Source organism: Eurosta solidaginis, chromosome 3 (genome assembly GCF_040869045.1).
Source record: "Eurosta solidaginis isolate ZX-2024a chromosome 3, ASM4086904v1, whole genome shotgun sequence".
NCBI lineage: Eukaryota > Metazoa > Arthropoda > Insecta > Diptera > Tephritidae > Eurosta > Eurosta solidaginis.
In genome coordinates this window covers 12106377-12129525 of record NC_090321.1, presented here as the reverse complement: position 1 = coordinate 12129525, position 23149 = coordinate 12106377, and the positions used below count along the sequence as shown (strand labels likewise).

General features: G+C 40.6%; 1 protein-coding gene across 3 annotated transcripts in view; it reads left to right on the top strand.

Annotated features, from left to right (window-relative positions):
- Positions 1 to 11811: 11811 nt before the first annotated feature.
- The window catches only part of snama (something that sticks like glue), a 140427-nt gene continuing 129089 nt past the window's right edge, over positions 11812 to 23149 (top strand). For 2 of the 3 annotated variants that reach the window (XM_067770817.1, XM_067770816.1), the window contains exon 1: positions 11813 to 12153. In XM_067770817.1, coding sequence (XP_067626918.1) covers positions 11988 to 12153 — 166 coding nt within the window. In that variant the 5' untranslated portion in view covers positions 11813 to 11987. Of the gene's footprint in view, positions 12154 to 23149 lie in introns of all 3 variants that reach the window. The other variant, XM_067770818.1, reaches the window with a different exon arrangement.

The following is a 23149-nucleotide window of genomic DNA, read 5'->3' as shown; positions in this document are numbered from 1 at the left end:
TACCATTATGCATGTGAGACAGATACATAATTCTCAACGGAATTTTATGTATGCGAGAACAGTTTATCCGATTTAATCATGTTGTCACTACTGACTGTCATATGACAATCAAATGATTATCACGGTTGTTTTGTTATTTTTTAAATTCCGCTATTTTCAACCGACGAAAACCATATAAAAAATAAGTTTAAAAAATGAAAAAGAGAGCTCCATGCTAAAAAAAAAATCGAAAATAATATTAAAAAATACCAAAAGCTGTCGGAATGTGTGGGGCGCACTCAAAAAATTGATACGCGAAAAATAATAGTGGTTAGTGGTGATTTATTTTTAAATGTGTTTCCGCATGAGGAAAGCGCTCTTCTGTTGTTTTGTTATTTTCTGAATTTAAATTGAACATTCTGAACTCGAATTCTTATAAAACTATTTATTTTAAACAAATAAGAAATACGTATGCTTTTATCACGTACAAAATTAAAAACGTAATGAAATAAAGTAAATAAAAAGCAAAAAGTATTGTTTCATTTTTGGCGGAATATAACAATGGTTGTTGTTGTTGTTGTAGCGATAAGGTTGCTCCCCGAAGGCTTTGGGGAGTGTTATCGATGTGATGGTCCTTTGCCGGATGCAGATCTGGTACGCTCCGGTACCACAGCACCATTAAGATGCTAGCCCGACCATCTCGGGAACGATTTATGTGGCCACAATAAACCTTCAGGCCATCCCCTCCCACCCCACCCCCAAAATCCATGAGGAGCTTGGGGTCGCCAGAGCCTCGTCTGTTAGTGAAACAGGATTCGCCGCGGATAGGTGAGGTTGACAATTGGATTTGGAGAAGCTATATATTGCGCTGGCAACCTGAAGGGTTGCGCTACACACCCCTTGAATCTGGTATTTTAGTCGCCTCTTACGACGGGCATACCTACCGCGAGTATATTCTGACCCCCTTACCCGCTGGGGTGTAAGTGACATACACGGCTCAAAAACACTGCGCAATATTCATTTTTAATGTAGCGCAACAAATGAAACATGTGTTTTAATTGTATAAAAAAGGCACTAATTGTATAAAAAAACACTATTTATTTTCCACAGTGCTGGTAATTCACAGTATAAGTCGAAAAACTCGCACCAGAAGCGTTTATTTTCCATTGTATTTATAATTTTTATATTTTAGTTGCAAGACCAGCTCAACTCATTGCAGCACTGCGCAATATTCATTTTTCAACTAGCGCACCAAATGAAACATGTGTTCTAATTGTATAAAAAATTATGTATTATTGAATTTGTGTGAATTCGGCAAGGTGCACACGAGGCTACGCGTCATAGACGCTGCAGGCGAAATTTGTACGCTTTGATGCCGAACACATGTATTTGAATGGAGAGTTGCATACGAGGCGTCAGCTGCATGAAAGCGACAAAGCATGAAATTTTCGTGTAGCTAAGCGTACAGCAATGTTGGTCGCTGAGCGTACGTACGCTTGAAAAAAAGGAAGAACAAGATGTTTGTTTACATTTTTTTGTATGCAAATTTGTGTAATTTGTTAAAAAATGTTACTTTAGTTAATAAAAGTGCGTGAAAGGAATATTACCGAAGCGAAAAAGAGTATTAAACACTACAACAGCATGGTTAGACGTTGTTGAAGCGTTTAAAAGGCTAAAAAGTGTTGGAAACGAGAAATCACCCTTTTCTCTAGTCCGCGGTGGTTTAAAATTGCCGTTCATAATTTACAAAGGCACGGGGATGCAAACAACGTTTAATACCTATTTTCCTTTGATTTCGGGGACGTATATAGCTGAAGAAATTTAATTTTTTATTTTTTTCAATAATTGTTTGCTTTTTGTAGCGACCATCGAAAGTAGCTTCGTGTGCAGATCTTGAGGCGTAGAGAAATTGTAGCTATATGAAATATCTTGTACGCGTCTATGACGCGTAGCCTCGTGTGCACCTTGCCTTCCTGTTACAAGCTAGAGATGGTCCTTTCGCCTTCGATATTAACATTTTTAAGCAATAATTACTGATGTTATATTATCAGAAACGACAGGTAAACTGTGGAAGATTCACCACACACGAAGAAAAAAGCATGTGCAATATTTGCAGACATGCGTAAATATCAAAACCGTTTTGATTTTAGCGCAGTTCTCTGCGTAGATAGCGCAACCAGTGCACACACCAGGCAAATCCTTGTGCAAATTGGTAACTGGCACAAGGATACTTGAGCCGTGTAATTGGCGTATAACGGCCGCTATATAGCGGCACCGCTTTCGAGGAAACCAAGCCTTAAAGAAAACGGCCAATTAAACTTCCTTAAGGGCAAATTAAACTTTCTTAACCCTAATACGCGAATTACACGGCTCAAGTATCCTTGTGCCAATTACCAATTTGCACAAGGATTTATGCGGCAGTTACTCACAAACGTATGTACCAAAAACGTGTCAGCTGACACGACCTATCTTATGAGTGTGCAATGCAAATGAAAACTCACCGACGTGCAACGCCCGTACGTACGTAGCCCGGAACGTAGAAATCAAAACAATTTTAATTTTTTCCGTAAAAACATGTCAGCTGATCGCTCTCTCACTAGACAGAGTTGCCTAGTAAACTTTTGTGCGCTAATTTTTGACCGTTTGCAGTTTTATGCAAAAACACCTAATTAAAGTTTGAAAAATTGTGAAAATAATTCGAAGTAATTATGTAAAAGTGCAGATTATAAATAAGTAATCTATTTATATTTATTTAATTTTAATTCCAGCCTTTTACAACATCAAAAAATAAAATTGGAAAAAGTTGATGTTTCAATAAGCATGCATGCAAAATGGTCAATGGCAACAGTGCTTATCTGTAAACAATACACACACAAATATGTTATTTACATGTACACAGACGCACACATTGATTCCTACGGGCTTGAGGGTTCGGTCAAACGTGTTTCGTACGACAAACGTCCGTACGTAAGGCACACGTCGGTGGGTAATTACCGCTTTACTCGGTGTATGCACTGGTTGCGCTATTTGCGCAGAGAACTGCGCTAAAATCAGAACGATTTTGATATTTACGCATGTATGCAAATATTGTACATGCTTTTTCTTCGTATGTGGTGAATGTTGCACAGTTTACCTGTGGTTTTTAATATAATATTCCATCAGTAACTATTGCTTAAAAATGTTAATATCGAGGGCGTAAGGACCGTCTCAAGCTTGTAACAGGAATTCACACAAATTCAATAATTCATAATAATGTTTTATACAATCAGAACACATGTTTCATTTGTTGCGCTAATTGAAAAATGAATATTGCGCAGTGCTGCAATGGGTTGAGCTGGTCTTGCAATTAAAATATATATATTATAAATACAATGGAAAATAAACGCTTCTGGTGCGAGTTTTTCGACTTATACCGTGAATTACCTGCACTGTGAAAAATAATGAGTCGTTTTTTATACAATTAGTGCCTTTTTTATACAATTAAAACACATGTTTCATTTGTTGCGCTACTTTAAAAATGAATATTGCGCAGTGTTTTTGAGCCGTGTATGTCAAAATTTTCATTTGCACAAATTGTTATGGTGTCGCATTTACAAGGGAGCAGTAAGGAAGGCGGTCGGCATGATGTGTTGGTGCACAGTGGCTAGTCATTGTCGGCTGGGGCGGGTCCTTGCCAACCTTACTGTTCCTGCGCCATAAGCAGAAAAAAGTTCCTATCATGCCTATCAAACTAGCAGCTGTCAAAATCAAAATAAACTGACAGAAGCGCAGAGACCGACTCAAAACGCTTATAAATTCAAATCAAAACGACATCCGGTCGAACCGGATGCCACGGACAACCCGTTAACATTCCAAAATTTAAAAATTCAAAAATTCAAAAAAAAAATTACCGCAAAAAAATTTACCGAACCGGACATGGCCGGTTACCAACGCTGAAAATCGAAAATAAAAAAAAGCTGATAATTAAAATACAACAAAAGGGCCGAATATAACTTGGGGGCGCCGCGGGTGTTGTTGCGACGCCCGGTGCATTTATCCCACCCTCAAATAACCATGGCCACCGACGCACCTAATCTTTCGGTGGCCCCTTACCTGTTAACCCTACGTGCCTTCTAAATAAATGGCGACGCCAGCATTCCCATTTTAAAGGTTAATTTATTTACAGTTCATTATCAAAACATTTCAGTGAGACTTATTCCGTATATACCTGGCATTACAGGCTATATAACTAAAGCTATACTAAGGCTTATGAAAAATTATTATAAGGGAAACCTTAAGCAAAAGAAAACTCAAGGGTAAGTGTATTTTAAGATGTGAGAGTATCTGACTTACTTGGATATCCGTTTCTACGGCGAGTACAACCCAAAGGCTCCTAAGACAATTGCTACTCTAAGTTTCCTATCTCTTTCTTACGCTAGACTTACGCCCGACGCGTACCTGTACACCCTCTCTAAAAGTTTCCTCAACTTCCTACCTATTCTACCTTTATTGAGTTTTATTTTATTTTACCTTACGTTCCTTCCTTTTCTATTTCTTTTCTTGGATAATCCTGTTAAGTAGTGTTGTTCGGGTTTTAATAAGGTTTCCAAATAATATAGATACATAAATAATATAGCAACTTAGGAATAACTACGCAATATATTTACAGAGGCACGTCTCTTAAAAATTCAATTTTGTGCTAAATAAACAAGACTGTCATATATTTCTTTTTATCATTTACGCAAGCTAGCAATTGATTGTTAAGACCTCGTCAAATCCGAGTTTGATTAACATAGTGTTAGAAGGTTTTTACTTACAAGCTCAAGTAAAGTTACTATAACTATGATTATATATTTAACTGATGCTGTGGTTCGCTGTTTTATAAGCAATGGAGGGAGAAAACTTGTAATAATAGCGATATTCTTTCGTAATCGCACTGCAAAGAAAAACAGCCTGAAGAGTATTGGAAGCATAAGACTTGGGCAATATTAAGCCGTTTGGAAGCAACTCGCTCTGCTTAAGTTACAAAGACTCTTTCGATTCTCACGTTCTCACATACGTCGGTTGAAGATGTAAAGAGTCAACGATTTCCAACAGTGATGATTTCGAAATTTCATCAGTTCCTTCGTTTATTTTAGTTAATAAAAGAAAGATTCTTTAATACCGAAATCTTTATAAACTGACTCTAATATTTTAGAAAAGTTAGAGGATTCACCAAAAGGAATCTTTTATTGAGAATTTCAAAAAAAAAATTTATAAGTTCAAGGAACTTTCTTAGTATGAAGCCCGTTTTCGAACGTGCCTTCGAGAAGTTCCAAAGATTACCCAAAATTTTAGATAATTCCAAACCGTTTCCAAGCATTTACTTAGAATTTCAAGAATCTTATAGTGTGCATGGTTCCAGTTCAATTAATGTTAGTTAGTTAATCAAAAATATAATTTTCTTTGTCCATCCCTCTTAAAGAGTACTCCAAGTTTTCTCCCCTAAGAAAAACTTAATTTTTACATACATTATATAAAAAAAAAATCCACAGATGCCTTTGAGAAAAAAAAATTGTCAAAATTAAGTGTTATACCGGTCTGGGCCGAAATGAATTAGACGATACAACCCAGGGTAAAAGTAAAGTTTTGAAGCTTAGATAAAAATTTGTAGATTTAACAAAAAAAAATTCATCAGAATTTCTCATTCTCTTGTTTTGAAAATATCTTCCGTAACCGGAACGAACTCACCGCTTTAGATGTTGTTGCTGGTAGTTGGTACTATGAGGTCATTGCCGGTAAGTTGTCACAGCTGGGTGGTAGTAGCAGGCCTATATGCGGCGGCCCTGCTATTGTTGTTACTAAAATCGGTGGTGGTTACGCTCGTTGTTGGCGCAATCGATTTGGTAGCGCGCGGTATTGCACGCCATAATGGTGGCAGCCCTTAGGCCTGACGATGCTGTTGGCTCCGCGAACGTCCAGATGTGAGGAATGTGGATTTTGAGGTGCTATCAATTTTTGATGTTGCTGTTCGAAAGATTGCACACGCTGTTATTGTCGATATGTCACTCTAGGAGTGGTACGTCTGGCGTCGTGGCATATGACGGTGCCGGGGTCACTGGATATGGTTGGTGCTATTGTACTTGGTGTGGGTGGAAATGACACCGCTAAGCCAACACCACTATTGCTAAGTTGAGGAACCATGTATATTACGTGGCAATCGTTGGGAATATTCCAACATTCCCGTGCTCCTCGCATACGCGGAGAAGGCAACGCCGATGCCTTCCAATTACTATTTATTAGTATTCACGATGTTTGGGAATTTAGCACGTCCTGAGAGTAGGTTAAAACAATTTCAACGTGGCCACCGGCTAGCTTACTTCGTTTTTAATTGAATTCACTCATTTCGGAGACAATTTTCGGGTTAAAATGTTGAAATGTAACTTCACGTATGAACATAGCTCCTCAGCCTTTCAAAGTTTGGCTATGTATATAAGCACGGCTTTGAGGAATTCAGAAAATACGATGGACATATGTAGAGGAGTGGTTTTATGGTTGCTATAAACCGCCCGATTTTTGATGGTGAACTATCTGTATTTGAGGGCGGCGCTCGTCAGTTCCACCAACTATATGTGGATGCACTTATGTATCCTGTCTGCCAAATGTAAAACAAATTTTCGTGCAAACTTTTACCGGTAACCTTTTGCAATTGTAATCGCTGCAATTTTCACTTGGCCACTTTTTGGTCACGAGGGTTGTCTTCTCTACCGCTTCAGACCGCAAGTAAAAAGGCAAAAGGATCTTTTTCTTTTTCGGAAACTCGTGGTGGTTTTTCTTTTTTTTTTCTCCCGTCTTCTCGTGATGGCCGGTCTGTCTGTTCCCTTCCTTTTTGATATCTTTTTATCGCAACATTCGCCACATCGCTAGGTGTGTTCGCGTGAACACGCTCCCAAGTGGGTCGTAGCCGTAGACCGTAGCAGCGGACCGTAACAAACCTGCTTCGCTTTGAAGACCTGACGATGAAGCGAACAGGAAACCGGAACATCTGTGTGAAGCTACTGCCAGGAATCTTCGACGACAAGCAACGTGGGGCACGACTCACCCCTGAGATAAGAGTCTCAAAGTCCTACTACGAAGCTAGCCGGGCAACATAGGTCTGTCAAAAAAAAAATTAAGTCAAGTTGGGAATAATTTCTGTTTCCTAGTTATACGGGCTTTGCGGCAATTAGACATTTGTTATGGAGAACTCGTCAAAACTCCGAAAGATGATTCCTAGTGGTTATCGCTCCCACCGGAATGCAAAAAAAAAGGTGTAGACATTTTGATCTGGAGAACTCGTCCAAACTCCGAAAGGCTAGTGGTTATCGCCCCCACAGAAGGCCAAAACAAAAAAAAGTGTAGACATTTTGATATGGAGAACTCGTCCAAACTCCGAAAGGCTAGTGGTTATCGCCCCCACAGAAGGCCAAAAAAAATATTTGGGTAGTCAATGGGAACACTGACATCCCATTCCCCGAAGGCACTCGGGCTCCAAAAAAAATGAAAAAAAACACAAACTCATTCATTCTTGTCCCTAGTGCTCCCAACCACAACGCATAAGGGGGTCTTAAGGACCTGCCTCTGGGACTGGTTGGGGCCACTAGGGTCAATGTCCTACACACACAGGTTAGTCCCAACACACCCAGCCGCAACGCAGGGGCAGTCTCCAGGGGCTTGCCCCTGGGACTGGTTGGGGGTGTTGAGGCCTCCCGTCCATTCTCGCTGGACACCCCTCCTGCCTCCGCCGCAATGGGTGGAGCGGTTTCGAGACCGCTCCCCCAGTCTGGTGGGACAGGAAGGGGTGCCACTCTGAATCCCAGCTCAACCCGTCACAATCCAGGTGGCACTATGTGTTGCCACCTGAGACGTGGGATGAGCTGGGGTCCTACAACACATACACTCACACTCACCCTGGACAACACAAATTCGGCTAAAGGAACCTAAAAAAAACTACTTTACAAAAAAAAAACCCAAGTTAGCGGACAAAATTATTCCAAAGCCGACTAACGGACAACTTCCGGTAACTAAAATCCCACTTACAAAAAAAATCAAGTGCGTTTAGCACTGCCTCATCGGGTGAAAACAAAAAAAAATCCGGAGACTTGACGTAAAGTCCGTGGCTCCTTCGGCCACTGCCCCCGATGACCAGCCCGGACAACCTGATCCGTCTAACCATTCCACCGCAACGTAGGTGGCAGCTTCTGTGGCTGCGCACTCGGACTGGTGGGATGGTCAACCTCACAGGTTGACCCGACTGACCCCCGCGACCAGCGCCTCAAGAACCACGTTGGGCGCCATCTGTTATGGTGTCGCATTTACAAGGGAGCAGTAAGGAAGGCGGTCGGCATGATGTGTTGGTGCACAGTGGCTAGTCATTGTCGGCTGGGGCGGGTCCTTGCCAACCTTACTGTTCCTGCGCCATAAGCAGAAAAAAGTTCCTATCATGCCTATCAAACTAGCAGCTGTCAAAATCAAAATAAACTGACAGAAGCGCAGAGACCGACTCAAAACGCTTATAAATTCAAATCAAAACGACATCCGGTCGAACCGGATGCCACGGACAACCCGTTAACATTCCAAAATTTAAAAATTCAAAAATTCAAAAAAAAAATTACCGCAAAAAAATTTACCGAACCGGACATGGCCGGTTACCAACGCTGAAAATCGAAAATAAAAAAAAGCTGATAATTAAAATACAACAAAAGGGCCGAATATAACTTGGGGGCGCCGCGGGTGTTGTTGCGACGCCCGGTGCATTTATCCCACCCTCAAATAACCATGGCCACCGACGCACCTAATCTTTCGGTGGCCCCTTACCTGTTAACCCTACGTGCCTTCTAAATAAATGGCGACGCCAGCATTCCCATTTTAAAGGTTAATTTATTTACAGCTCATTATCAAAACATTTCAGTGAGACTTATTCCGTATATACCTGGCATTACAGGCTATATAACTAAAGCTATACTAAGGCTTATGAAAAATTATTATAAGGGAAACCTTAAGCAAAAGAAAACTCAAGGGTAAGTGTATTTTAAGATGTGAGAGTATCTGACTTACTTGGATATCCGTTTCTACGGCGAGTACAACCCAAAGGCTCCTAAGACAATTGCTACTCTAAGTTTCCTATCTCTTTCTTACGCTAGACTTACGCCCGACGCGTACCTGTACACCCTCTCTAAAAGTTTCCTCAACTTCCTACCTATTCTACCTTTATTGAGTTTTATTTTATTTTACCTTACGTTCCTTCCTTTTCTATTTCTTTTCTTGGATAATCCTGTTAAGTAGTGTTGTTCGGGTTTTAATAAGGTTTCCAAATAATATAGATACATAAATAATATAGCAACTTAGGAATAACTACGCAATATATTTACAGAGGCACGTCTCTTAAAAATTCAATTTTGTGCTAAATAAACAAGACTGTCATATATTTCTTTTTATCATTTACGCAAGCTAGCAATTGATTGTTAAGACCTCGTCAAATCCGAGTTTGATTAACATAGTGTTAGAAGGTTTTTACTTACAAGCTCAAGTAAAGTTACTATAACTATGATTATATATTTAACTGATGCTGTGGTTCGCTGTTTTATAAGCAATGGAGGGAGAAAACTTGTAATAATAGCGATATTCTTTCGTAATCGCACTGCAAAGAAAAACAGCCTGAAGAGTATTGGAAGCATAAGACTTGGGCAATATTAAGCCGTTTGGAAGCAACTCGCTCTGCTTAAGTTACAAAGACTCTTTCGATTCTCACGTTCTCACATACGTCGGTTGAAGATGTAAAGAGTCAACGATTTCCAACAGTGATGATTTCGAAATTTCATCAGTTCCTTCGTTTATTTTAGTTAATAAAAGAAAGATTCTTTAATACCGAAATCTTTATAAACTGACTCTAATATTTTAGAAAAGTTAGAGGATTCACCAAAAGTAATCTTTTATTGAGAATTTCAAAAAAAAAATTTAGAAGTTCAAGGAACTTTCTTAGTATGAAGCCCGTTTTCGAACGTGCCTTCGAGAAGTTCCAAAGATTACCCAAAATTTTAGATAATTCCAAACCGTTTCCAAGCATTTACTTAGAATTTCAAGAATCTTATAGTGTGCATGGTTCCAGTTCAATTAATGTTAGTTAGTTAATCAAAAATATAATTTTCTTTGTCCATCCCTCTTAAAGAGTACTCCAAGTTTTCTCCCCTAAGAAAAACTTAATTTTTACATACATTATATAAAAAAAAAATCCACAGATGCCTTTGAGAAAAAAAAATTGTCAAAATTAAGTGTTATACCGGTCTGGGCCGAAATGAATTAGACGATACAACCCAGGGTAAAAGTAAAGTTTTGAAGCTTAGATAAAAATTTGTAGATTTAACAAAAAAAAATTCATCAGAATTTCTCATTCTCTTGTTTTGAAAATATCTTCCGTAACCGGAACGAACTCACCGCTTTAGATGTTGTTGCTGGTAGTTGGTACTATGAGGTCATTGCCGGTAAGTTGTCACAGCTGGGTGGTAGTAGCAGGCCTATATGCGGCGGCCCTGCTATTGTTGTTACTAAAATCGGTGGTGGTTACGCTCGTTGTTGGCGCAATCGATTTGGTAGCGCGCGGTATTGCACGCCATAATGGTGGCAGCCCTTAGGCCTGACGATGCTGTTGGCTCCGCGAACGTCCAGATGTGAGGAATGTGGATTTTGAGGTGCTATCAATTGTTGATGTTGCTGTTGGAAAGATTGCACACGCTGTTATTGTCGATATGTCACTCTAGGAGTGGTACGTCTGGCGTCGTGGCATATGACGGTGCCGGGGTCACTGGATATGGTTGGTGCTATTGTAGTTGGTGTGGGTGGAAATGACACCGCTAAGCCAACACCACTATTGCTAAGTTGAGGAACCATGTATATTACGTGGCAATCGTTGGGAATATTCCAACATTCCCGTGCTCCTCGCATACGCGGAGAAGGCAACGCCGATGCCTTCCAATTACTATTTATTAGTATTCACGATGTTTGGGAATTTAGCACGTCCTGAGAGTAGGTTAAAACAATTTCAACGTGGCCACCGGCTAGCTTACTTCGTTTTTAATTAAATTCACTCATTTCGGAGACAATTTTCGGGTTAAAATGTTGAAATGTAACTTCACGTATGAACATAGCTCCTCAGCCTTTCAAAGTTTGGCTATGTATATAAGCACGGCTTTGAGGAATTCAGAAAATACGATGGACATATGTAGAGGAGTGGTTTTATGGTTGCTATAAACCGCCCGATTTTTGATGGTGAACTATCTGTATTTGAGGGCGGCGCTCGTCAGTTCCACCAACTATATGTGGATGCACTTATGTATCCTGTCTGCCAAATGTAAAACAAATTTTCGTGCAAACTTTTACCGGTAACCTTTTGCAATTGTAATCGCTGCAATTTTCACTTGGCCACTTTTTGGTCACGAGGGTTGTCTTCTCTACCGCTTCAGACCGCAAGCAAAAAGGCAAAAGGATCTTTTTCTTTTTCGTGGTGGTTTTTCTTTTTTTTTTCTCCCGTCTTCTCGTGATGGCCGGTCTGTCTGTTCCCTTCCTTTTTGATATCTTTTTATCGCAACATTCGCCACATCGCTAGGTGTGTTCGCGTGAACACGCTCCCAAGTGGGTCGTAGCCGTAGACCGTAGCAGCGGACCGTAACAAAATTTCGTCGCGAACTTGCAATTTTGCTGCTCTGCTCAGCTTAAACAGTCGAAGTGACATGGTTACACTATAGAGCTTAAACTGAAGATGTAGGGATGCACCGCTATTATAGTACCGCCCTGTGTTTTGTTTCACTTAAATTTTCGATACCTCATTTTTTGGTGCGGTTCAATTAAAGCTCTTTCCAAACACTTCCTGAAATAAATTTCATGCATTTTGCTAGACTTGGTCAAAAAATTAATTGAAGTAATAGCGTTTCTCGTTTAATTTCAAGGTTTGGTTAGGCATTTCATTTAATCGTGACTGATTTTAATGCCTCTGAATTCGGGTGCTTCTGGCAAAAATGTCTGTGCATTACAAATTTAAAAGTGCCCTAGACTTTGACACCGTCACATTTGACGGCCTTAATATTTCTGTCGGTGATCTAAAAAGTGCTATAATACATCAAAAACGATTGGGAAAAGTCACTGATTTCGATCTGCAAATAACTAACGCTCAAACAAAAGAAGGTACGTACTGCATTGTGTAATTAAGAAAGATTTTACATATTTTGAAGAATCGCATATACACATACATACTATACATTTACAACGTTCATCATATAAGCTCCATTATTGGAGGAATATTTGAGTATGACAAAAGACATTAGGGTAAACCTATACGACAGCATGGCACTCTTAAGACACGTCCAAAAATTTGGAGAAGGGTCCCAAAAGACGCGATTTCGTAATCCAGCGGGTTTGGGGGTCAGAATATACCCGCGGTAGGTATGACTGTCGTAAGAGGCGACTAAAATACCAGATTCAAGGAGCTGTGTAGCGCAACCCTCCAGGTTGCCAGCGCAATATATAGCTTTTCCAAACCCAATTGTCAACCTCACGTATCCGCGGTGAATGTTGTTTCACTAACAGATGAGGCTCTGACTACCCCAAGCTCCTCCTGGAACTTGGTGGTGGGGAGGGAGGGATGGAGTGAAGGTTTAACGTGGCCATATAAAGCGTTCCCGAGATGGTCGGGCTAGCACCTTAATGGTGCTGTGTTACCGGAGCGTACCGGATCTGTGTCCGGCAAAGGACCATCATATCGATAACACTCCCCAAAGCCTTCTGGGAGCAACCTTATCGCTACAACAACTACGACAACGCGTTTTCGTGCCAGGATCGCGATTCCGAAGACTGAAAACAAAACTTTTGAGTCAGTCAAAAGAGATTAACGAAAAACCGGAAAATGACCCCGGGTTCCTCCGAAACCGGACGTGTGATCCATAGTATTTTTACGCAGAGTACCTTTCTGCGTTGACGGACTTCGGCCGCGCTTTTAAAAAATTACCCTGGCCGGTCCACTAATGGGGTGGGATGGTGTTGTTGTGTATTAACAGTGCTTCGCCCCATTCAATGGGCACGACCACTCACAAGTTGTCATCAAAATCCTCAACGGGAGTCCAAAGAAACTGGCTGTTTCAACAGGGGCGACCGTAGGGAGATGGGTGTTAGAGGCGTAGGTTCCACATTACAGTTGAAAAGATATTTTATGTCATATGGGGACACATCACATGCAGGACATACATTACGTATGTGGGTGTTGATTCTGGACAAGTAAAAGTTTAACCTGTTACAGTATCCAGAACGTAGTTGGGCCAGGGTGACTCGTGTTTCCTTTGGTAGTGAGCTTTTTAGATATTGCATATTAATAACGGAGTTCATCGGGCGCGTCTTGACAAAGGCGTTTACCGATTCTGTGTGGATTTGGCTAAGGGCCTGCTCATGCTTGCCTGGATCAAACGGCAGTGTTGGCAGTTGTCGAATGTCGTCATAGTGCTTTAGGAGATGTTCCCTTAATCCCCGTGGAGGCGGTGCTAAATCAAGAACTGTTTGTTCAGCATTTCATTTTGCTTTTTAATATTGAGCTCTTTGGCCTAACTATGTAGATGGTGTTCGGGAGTCATAAGGAGACATCCGGTGGCAGTTCTGATTGCAGCATTTTGACAGGTCTGTAGTCTTTTCCAGTGTGTATTTTTAAGACCATGCGACCAGACTGCTGACGCGTAGCTCATGAGTCAGGGGATCAAAATTAAATCCGTGCAAAATCCCATTGTATAAACATTTTTTTTCTGTGTACGAAAACATTACAACAACCACATGTGTGGAATACTTTCGCCATCAGCCTAATTCAAAATATTCCACCGAAATTTTGTTCCCGCGCATTTTGTATTCCCGCGGAAAAATTCCTTCAATTTTCTCTCAGGGAGAACAATAATTGGGGAATAGGAATATTTTCGAAGTTAGCTGTTTTGCCAATTGAAACTTTGTTGCGCATTTCTATTTGTGTTTAAGAAAATGAAAAGTTTAATTATTGTTGCGAATTTGTTTTAAAAATGGGAATAAAATAAAAAGGAGCACAAGAAAAACCCTGGAGTTGCCTGCTTCCATTCAACAAAACAATTTTCTGGCGGCCAAGCCGAGTTCAATTCCACTTTCGTTATATGCCAAAATCTTTTTAAGCCTTAAAAAAAAAAAAATATTGTGCCATTTCTGGATGACCTCTCCAAGATAAAGAGTATTGTGGGAGAATATTAATGTATTTTAGCACAAATTTGTACAATCTCCCTTTCATTCACATTCATAATACCTACTTTTCTCCATTAATCGGTTTACCCTTTTTCGAACATTGTTCAGAATAAGAAGAAAAGGAGATGTGAAAACACTCCCAAGGGTTTTCTATTTAGAATACCAGGAATGGGAGAAGGGAAAAAACTCGCAAAAATTTTTTTGTTTAAAATTGGGCTGCATATATCTTTTGACAGAAGAAAAAATTTTAAACCTCGATTCGGATCAGCGATCCTGCTTCCAAAACGCGTCTTTTGACACCTCTCCCGATATTTAGATATAGATTTTTTCCTAGTTTAGTTGATGTAAGGCATCATTGCCCCAAAATCAAAAAATTACCAGCGAACATTGGGTACATGGGTCATGGAATCCATTACAAGTAGCAACCGTTGGTATACCGCTAAGTACATGTACTGGTCCGTGCAATTATAATCCGAACGGATTTACGGGTCGTATAAGTTTAGTTTTTGAACATAAATAAGTGTTGTACATTAGTTTGCGACTCCGTATAGGGACAAAATTTCAGGAGCGAACCATCTTAAATAACTTTTTAAGGATAACGCTGATAGATATTTGTAAAATATTTGCCTGCCGATTTTTTATGAAAATAGTAAAACAAAGTTTGTTTATTTTAAGAGTAAATAAAAGCGAAACGTACCAAATTCATATGTTCAAAAAATACTCACACCACGTTCCTGAAAGACTTGGAGGGTTGACCCTTCCCTTTCTCAAAATGTGTACTGCAAATTAATTGAATGGTCTACAGGCGCCGTTCCAGTTCTAGAATGTAACATCAAATACATCACCGATTTACCTCCATTTCGTTTTTCTAACTCTTCCTATAACTTGGCGAGACGGGACCTATATGTTTCATGGCTACTCCGAACGGCATCTGAAAGACGGATGAATTCTCACTGAAGACTTCATGACAGAATTTTTCTCGACGTGTTTGCCAAACTTCTGCCGAGGCGTGACTCCGCTTAGAAAACCCTTTTTTCCAATTTTTGATGTTGCTTTGTCCCTTGAATCCAGGACCTTTGGTGTGGTAGGCGGAGCACGCTACCACCACACAACGGCGAACTCCATGTAACATCAAGGAAGAATAAAAAAAGGGCGCCAGGGTGGTTTTCTACCACTATATTTAATTTTTATATATCGAAACTCCCTTCTCCACTCGAAGGAGTTACCTTTGTTCTCACCGCGAATGACTACATGATAATGATTGGCTCTATCACCGACCAAGTTTTTGGCGACCTTATTTCCGACATCGGCATGATAAATGTCGACAATATTGGACATCCACGCCAATATAACATACACAGCGGAAGTTGTGAAGCTTTGTATTGTGCTTATCAACCCTTTGAATATTTCAATATCCCGGTAAAGTAGAGAAATCAAATGTTAAACAGAGGGTCCTTTTGAATACTCGGAATCCTTGGGATTCTAAGGGACATCTGATTGGAGAGGCCCCGCTTCTCAGGGACATAATGGGTCATATCCGCAAACACTACGAGGAAATACGATACACAAGAATTCAGCCCTTTGAACAGCATAAACAGGCCTTTAGCCTCGTCCACGAAGACTCGACATAAACTAATGTCGATAAATGCCCGGCGATTCCCGTTCTGAGAGACTTCCAGGGTGACGCGCATCACACTGGCACAACTCCGATTGCTGTAATAAGCTACTTAACCAGAATCAATCAACCACATGGCACCTTCTTGTTTGTTCGTTCAACCCTATTGAAACTGCAAGTTTCCTTCGACTTCCGCTACAGGATATCGTTGACAATTTATCAGTGATCGCACCCATTAGATAGAGCTAGGAACTACCACAAGAAGAAATAGAAAATGTATAGCATCTATGTATATACATACATACAGTCACAGTTAAATTAAACACACGACCGTTTAAAATTTAGTGGATTTATTATTTTATTCAATATTTAAACTCTTGAAGTGTAGAATAACTATGAAAAAACGTATAGTCGAACTAATTAGATTGGCTTATATTTAGGCGGTCCGTGTCGTCTCCAATTCAAATTGCAACTGTCCATTCGTTCGTCAATGTCGTTTTATGCTGTCCTCGTTTTACTGTCGTTCGTCAAGAAAGGGTTGTTGTGCAAGGTTGCATATTAGTGTATTTGCAGGATCGTACCTTATGGCACGTTTATGGATATCACGTTAAGGCATGCAATCCCACATTCGGCCATCCTGACTAATCGTTCGGCTCGAACGATGGGTCCCACTTTTTCATATACTCGGCTATTGTGGTCGTTCGTCCCGGACCTTCACCTTCACCAACCTTTTCTACCTCGTAGCGATCATGAGCCAGAACTTTCACAATCTTGTAAGGGCCAAGGTACTTCGCCTTAACCGAAGGCAACTCCCAAATTGAGTGCGCTTGATGGCAACTAACTCGTTTTGTTTGTACCTCACTGCTTCTTTTCTTTTAGTATCGTAGCTACGTTTATTTTCTTTCTGAATCAACGCAATATTTTCTTTGGCCTGTTCTCGTATAGTTTCACGTTCTAAATCTAGCTCATCGAAAGCTGCATTCTGTAAAAACTCATTTAATTCCGACAACCCGGTTACCCTCATATCACACCCCGTCAATATTTTAAAAGGTGAAAAATTTGTACTACGCGTTGGAGTGTTATTTATGGCCTGCTGAACTCTTTCTATGTGCTTATACCAGCATTTCGGCTCCTCCGCGCACAACTTCGACAACATTGGCACAACTATTTCGTGCATCCGCTCGACTTGGCCATTTCCCCTCGGAACTCCCGTTGCTATTAATAAATGCTCAATACCTTCTTTTTCGCAGTATCCTTTAAAGAGGTTACCTGTGAAAGCGGCTCCACGGTCTGTTATTATACGCCTAGGACTCCCGAAATTCGCTGCCTGTTTGGAAAGACGGTCAACGACAGCTTCAGCACCAGTATTTTTGGTTGGGTACAACCACACAAATTTGGAAAAGGCATCCACCACAACCAAAATATAATTGTAGGCCTTCTTTGTTGGCTCCATGGGCCCTACATGGTCGATATGGTAAGTGCTTAGAGGACGGGTCTCTTTATCTATGGGATTCAGCAGACCTTCTTTCCTCCCTCGCCTTCGCGTCAGTAATAATGCATTCTACACAACTCCTTACGATTTTGCATATTTTTGAGTTAAGTTGTGGTATGAAAAAGTTTTTCTCAACAGCGTCTTGGGTTTTCTTTATTGAGAAATGCCCCTGCTTGTGTGCTGTTCTTATTATCTCGTCTTCCATAACCGAGGGTACTACTATAAGTTCCTTTACAAGATCCTTATACAAGAGGTTGTGCTTCATAAAGAAATCTTCGTACGTCTCTCTCTCCAAGACCTTACAAATCGCTCGAATCCATTCATCCTGCTGCTGAGCTTGTTTAAGTCTATGGATTAATGAATCCTCTAGCATCAAACAGGCTACCCTACTTAACGCGTCAACGTGACGCATTTTGGTGCCACTACGATGCTCGATCTCGTAATCGTAATCCTGTAACATCATTGCCCAACGAGTTACCCTTAGAGGCACGTCCATTTTCTTCATTGTCATGGTGAACGCGTTGCAATCCGTGACAATCTTGAAGTGAATTCCCATCAAATATACCCGCCATTTCTTGAGAGCTTCCACTATAGCTAGCACTTCCAGCTCATATGAGTGGTACTTCTCCTCAACCGGTTTTGTCTTTCGGCTCATATACTGGACCGGATGGAATAGCTGGTCTTCACTGTCTCTCTGTAGGAGTACTCCTCCGTACCCATACATAGACGCGTCAGTATGAACCTCAGTAAAGGCCTTTGCGTTATAAAGTTTCAAAACCGGTGCACTGATCAATGTTACCTTTAGCTGCTGAAACGCGGCCTGTTGACATTCCCCAATGGTTTGGCGATCATTGCATACCCTTCAATAAATCGGCGGAAATAAGACGTTAAACCGAGAAACGTTTCCAATGCTTTTTTGTCATTTGGGATCGGAACAGTCTTTACTGCTTCGGTTTTACCTTCTGATGGTCTTATCGTACCTCCCTCCACTATATACCCTAAGAAGTCTACTTTTGTTTTGAGAAATTGACATTTTTCCCACTTAATGTGCAAATTAAACTGTGCTGCCCGATCTAAAACTGCCTTCAGCTTTATTATCCCCTGATCCACATCCTTAGAGGGAATGATAAGATCATCCATGTATGTTACTACAGTGTTATTCCCAACAAGATCCCCAAACACGGCGTAAATGTATCTGGTAAATACAGCAGGAGAATTCGAAATTCCAAAGGGAACATACAAAAATTCGAATTGTCCTTGATGGGTAACAAACGAAGTGTATTTCCTGGATGCTGGTTCGATTGGGACGTGGATTTCTCAAATCTAGGGTTGTGAATACGCGTGCACTTTGCAGCCTCTCAATCACATCATCCATGAGTGGCATGGGAAAATTGTCTTTGATTATCTTCTCATTAAGACGACGATAATCGCAGCACAATCTCTTACTACCGTCCTTTTTCGGTACAAGGACAATTGGCGATGCATACTCTGAGGCACTGGGTTGGATAATGCCTTCCCTTAGCCACTCGGCAACTTGATTGTCAACGATGCACCTGTCAGAGTATGACATTCGACGTGGTCCTTGAAAAACAGGACTATCATCAGTTAAACAAATTTTCATCACAACTGGGGATTCCGGATGCTTCATCGGCGAACAACCTTTCACAGCAGTTTCAATTTCTTTAGCTTGCGCGCTGTTTAGGTAGGATAGGTTAATATTTACTTCGTTTTTAGGTTTTACATCGATTGATAACGACAAGTCTTTAAACTCCTGCAATACACACATCTCTAACTCTGGCTCCCTCAACCCAGGAGACTCAGTTGGTTTCAACTTACCTTTCGCCTTAAACTCGACTTTGTCTTCCGAAACAATCAAGTCAACCTGTTTCAAAACGTTGTTGCCAATGATTGCCTGATACACAATGTCTTGCTCACGGACGACGTGAAATGTTACATCTAGTTCGACGTCATCTGCTTTTAATTTGATATTGAATCCGCCAACTGTATGAAGAACACTATTATCTATGCCTCTTAACTGGTGTCGTTCCCTAGATAAGTCAATATCTCCTAGCATCAAGAGAACGTCGTATCTCAAGAGACACAGGTCGCACCCTGTATCCAGCAACGCCGAAAATGTGAAATTATTTATTGTCAGATCTTTAAAAATAACACATCCTATAGAGGATGAAGCACGCACCGATTCTAAAGTATTGACGCGAGGCGTCTCTTGCTTGACTTTAGCTTCTTTTTTCGGAGACTCAGCAATGCGATGCCCAGTTTGGTTGCAGCCAAAACATGTCGACTTGGGTTCGCGTTGGCAGCCATTAGCTAAATGACCTACTTCACCACATCGATAACATCGCTTGGTATCAGTTACTTGCGACTTGCCTGTATTTTTGTTGGAATCCTCACGTTTTCCCTTCGCTCCGGGCGCCAATTGGTCACACCAAGGGAGTTTAAATCGTTTTCCACCTGGTCCTTCCAACGGAGTGGGGGCCGCCCTCTACCTCTGCTTCCATAGGCGGGTTCCGATAGAAACACTTTCTTCATCATGGTACATTTGTACTTTTTTTGGTACATTTCGCTTCCCGAAAGTACGTTGGTACTACATTGACATATTTGGTATATTGAAAGCAACCCTGGTGTGTGAAAGCTAAAGTAATTTGTGCTCCTCTTTAAATTTTCAAATTCATTGTTTATTGTGAGTCTTAATTCTAACAACCTGTGTCTAAACATTAACAAACGTGACATTTATCTGTGGAAAATAAGATCCTCTGTCCATGTGATCTCCAATTCAACTTTACTAACTTGGCAGTATATTGCGATTGGTGCTCCTGCTTTGTTGTTGTCAGTCAACTTGTTTTTTTTTGACACCTTCATCAACTGTATATCTTCCCGCCAAAAGTTTTATAGTCACTGAAGTTTGTTTGTGCTTCAAGCTTTATTTTGTGGTTTGCGTCTAAGCTAAACTGCGTCATAATAATCTAAGCTGCGTTAGAGCTGCCACCCAGTTTCTTCGAGCATTATTTTTGGCCCGTTTTTTTCGAACACCATGGATCAAGTCAATGGTAAGCGTCGTTGTGACGACCTTAATAACGAGGTTGATAGCGCCAAAAAGGTGCAACGGATCAGCGGCTTCTCTCCTAGTTCAATGCAAAGCATGGATCTGCGATTTGCTAAGTTCAACGATCTGATTGCTAAGCAAATTTTGGACTCGGAAAAAAGGCTCATTGAATTCGTATGCAAAAAACTAGAAGACAAATTTGTGGTGCTGAAGAAAGAGGTCAGTGAGCTTAATGCAAGAGTTACTCAGCTGGAGAGCGAGTTCGAGCGCGTTGGTTATCTCGAAGAGGAAGTAAAAACACTCAAAAACAATGCGTCAAAGCAAGAGAGCCATATTGCTGCAAGTGAAGTCCGTGTACACGGAATTCCCTTTAGGGAAGGAGAAAACTTAACAAGTATCTTTCATCACCTCTGTTCCACTCTAAGATTGCAACCAATTCCTATAATGAGCATTTTTCGGCTACGGAAACTAGACAACAGCGTGACAGATCCGGCCGTAATAATCAAATTTCAGTCGCCGACAGACAGAAACAAATTGCTAAAAAGTATAGGCACCTTTAGGCGCCAAAACAATCCAAAAATCAAGGGTCTGCAATTAGTTCATGTGGGCATAAATTCAAATGCTCCGATTTATGTAAATGCTTCGCTGTCCAGGCAAAACTATGCGATCTTCAAGGCAGCGATCCGTCTAAAGAAGAAAAGGAAGGTAGTAGCGGTTTTTTCTAAGAAGGGTCTGGTACATATCAGACGAACAGCCAACGCCAGCCCTGAAGCAATACATAGCTTGGATTTTCTAGAGCGTCTTGAGAATACCGGCGAAGAAAGCGCGAGTTCCTTTCGAGTTGAAGATGCGCCAACGAATAATGATCAATAAATTAATTTCTATGTATGGTATATTACTTAAGTTCTTGAGTCTCTCCGTTTCCGTCTTTATCTCTCCCTATCATACTTGTAAACAATCATTTATGTTGTCTTTATTGTTACGCATCGCAGAGCATTCTTTATATCCCATAGATAGTGATGGTCCTAGACTATAGGTTGTCTAGTTCCAAATACTGCTTACATACACTGTTGTGCGTATTCAGCAAACGTACTAAAGGGCTCAAAGTCATCCATCTCAATGAGCAAAGCCTATATAAAAAGCTGGATGAATTGAGATTCATATCTGAGGGTTCTGATATAGATGTTATATGTATTTCCGAAACCTGGTTTTCTTCATGTCACAAAAATGATTTGGTGCAACTAAATGGATATCAACTTTTCAGGGCTGATAGACGTGGTCATGGTGGTGGTGTTGCTATATATGTCAAAAGTAGTTTATCCTGTAAACTTTGCTGCAGCGCTAGTCCAAGTGAATATGTGTTCGTAGACGTGTTCTTTGTAAATAATGAAAGGCTTCTTATCGGCTGTGCATACAGACCTAATCGTGGAGTTGACTTCTCTGGCTTTATTGAATTTCTCGAGCCTCTACTTATAAGCTATGATAATATAATCATTGCTGGGGATTTCAACTCCAACCTTCTTGTCGACTCAACTCTAAAGCTAAGTATGGAGTCTCTTGGACTTTTTCCCACCAATTTAACTTCACCTACACACTTTACTGACTCAAATTCTTCTTTGCTGGATTTATTTTTTGTGAATGATCCCCTGAAATTGCTCCACTACGATCAATTGTCGGCATCTTGCTTTTCAAAGCACGATCTGATATTTCTTAGTTACAACTTTCAAACGTCACACATCCAATGTTCCTTTACGTATCGTGATTTTAGAAGCATAGATTACAGTTCCCTTAATGCAGCGGTGGAGTCGGTCGAATGGAGCTTGATTCGTACGCTGACATCGGTCGATGATCAGGCATCATTCCTACAGAACCATATTATTGGGCTTTTCGACAACCATGTGCCAGTGAAACTCAAGGCTGCTGCACACAATAATACCCCTTGGTTTAGTGCCAATCTAAAACACTTAATTCACCAGCGTAACCTTGCTTACTCCCGATGGAAAAGATACAAAACCCTGGAGGCTCACAACTGCTTCAAAGCAGCTAGGATCGCTGCAAACAAAGCCATTAGGTCAGCAAAGCAGACATTTTATAATAACAAGTTTAGTGCTGCGTTGTGTTCGAAGGAAACCTGGAAGTCGATTAAACATATTGGTATCGGAAAATCCAAATGCGATATTTCTGTCCTCCCTGATGTAGACATTAACGAGATAAATATAAATTTTGTAAATCTGCCAATCTCAACTGACAATATATGTGCTGACAATTATTGTATTCGCGCTAATGTTGATTGTGGTCCTCTTGAGTTTGCTAGTGTCTATGATTGTGATGTCGTTCAAGCCATTCTTTCAGTAAAGTCTAATGCTATGGGGTTCGATGGTATATGTCCGAAATTTTTAAAAATAATTCTTCCTAAAATCCTTCCTCACTTAACCTACTTGGTTAACTCTGTGCTGACGTCCTGTGTATTTCCCAAATGTTGGAAAGTTGCTAAGGTAATCCTAATCCCCAAGCAAAACAAGGAGTATAGACCTATAGCTATTCTGCCTTTCCTTTCCAAGGTCGTCGAACGAATTTTGCACTGCCAGATAAATACTTATGTGCAGGATAATAACCTCACAGATTCCCAGTCTGGATTCAGGTCAAATCGTAGCTGTAAAACGGCGCTCCTATCGGTGATAGAGGATATTCGAGAACAAGTTGACAAAAATTTTACTGCTTTCCTGACTCTTCTCGACCATTCAAAAGCGTTTGACTCGGTCGACCA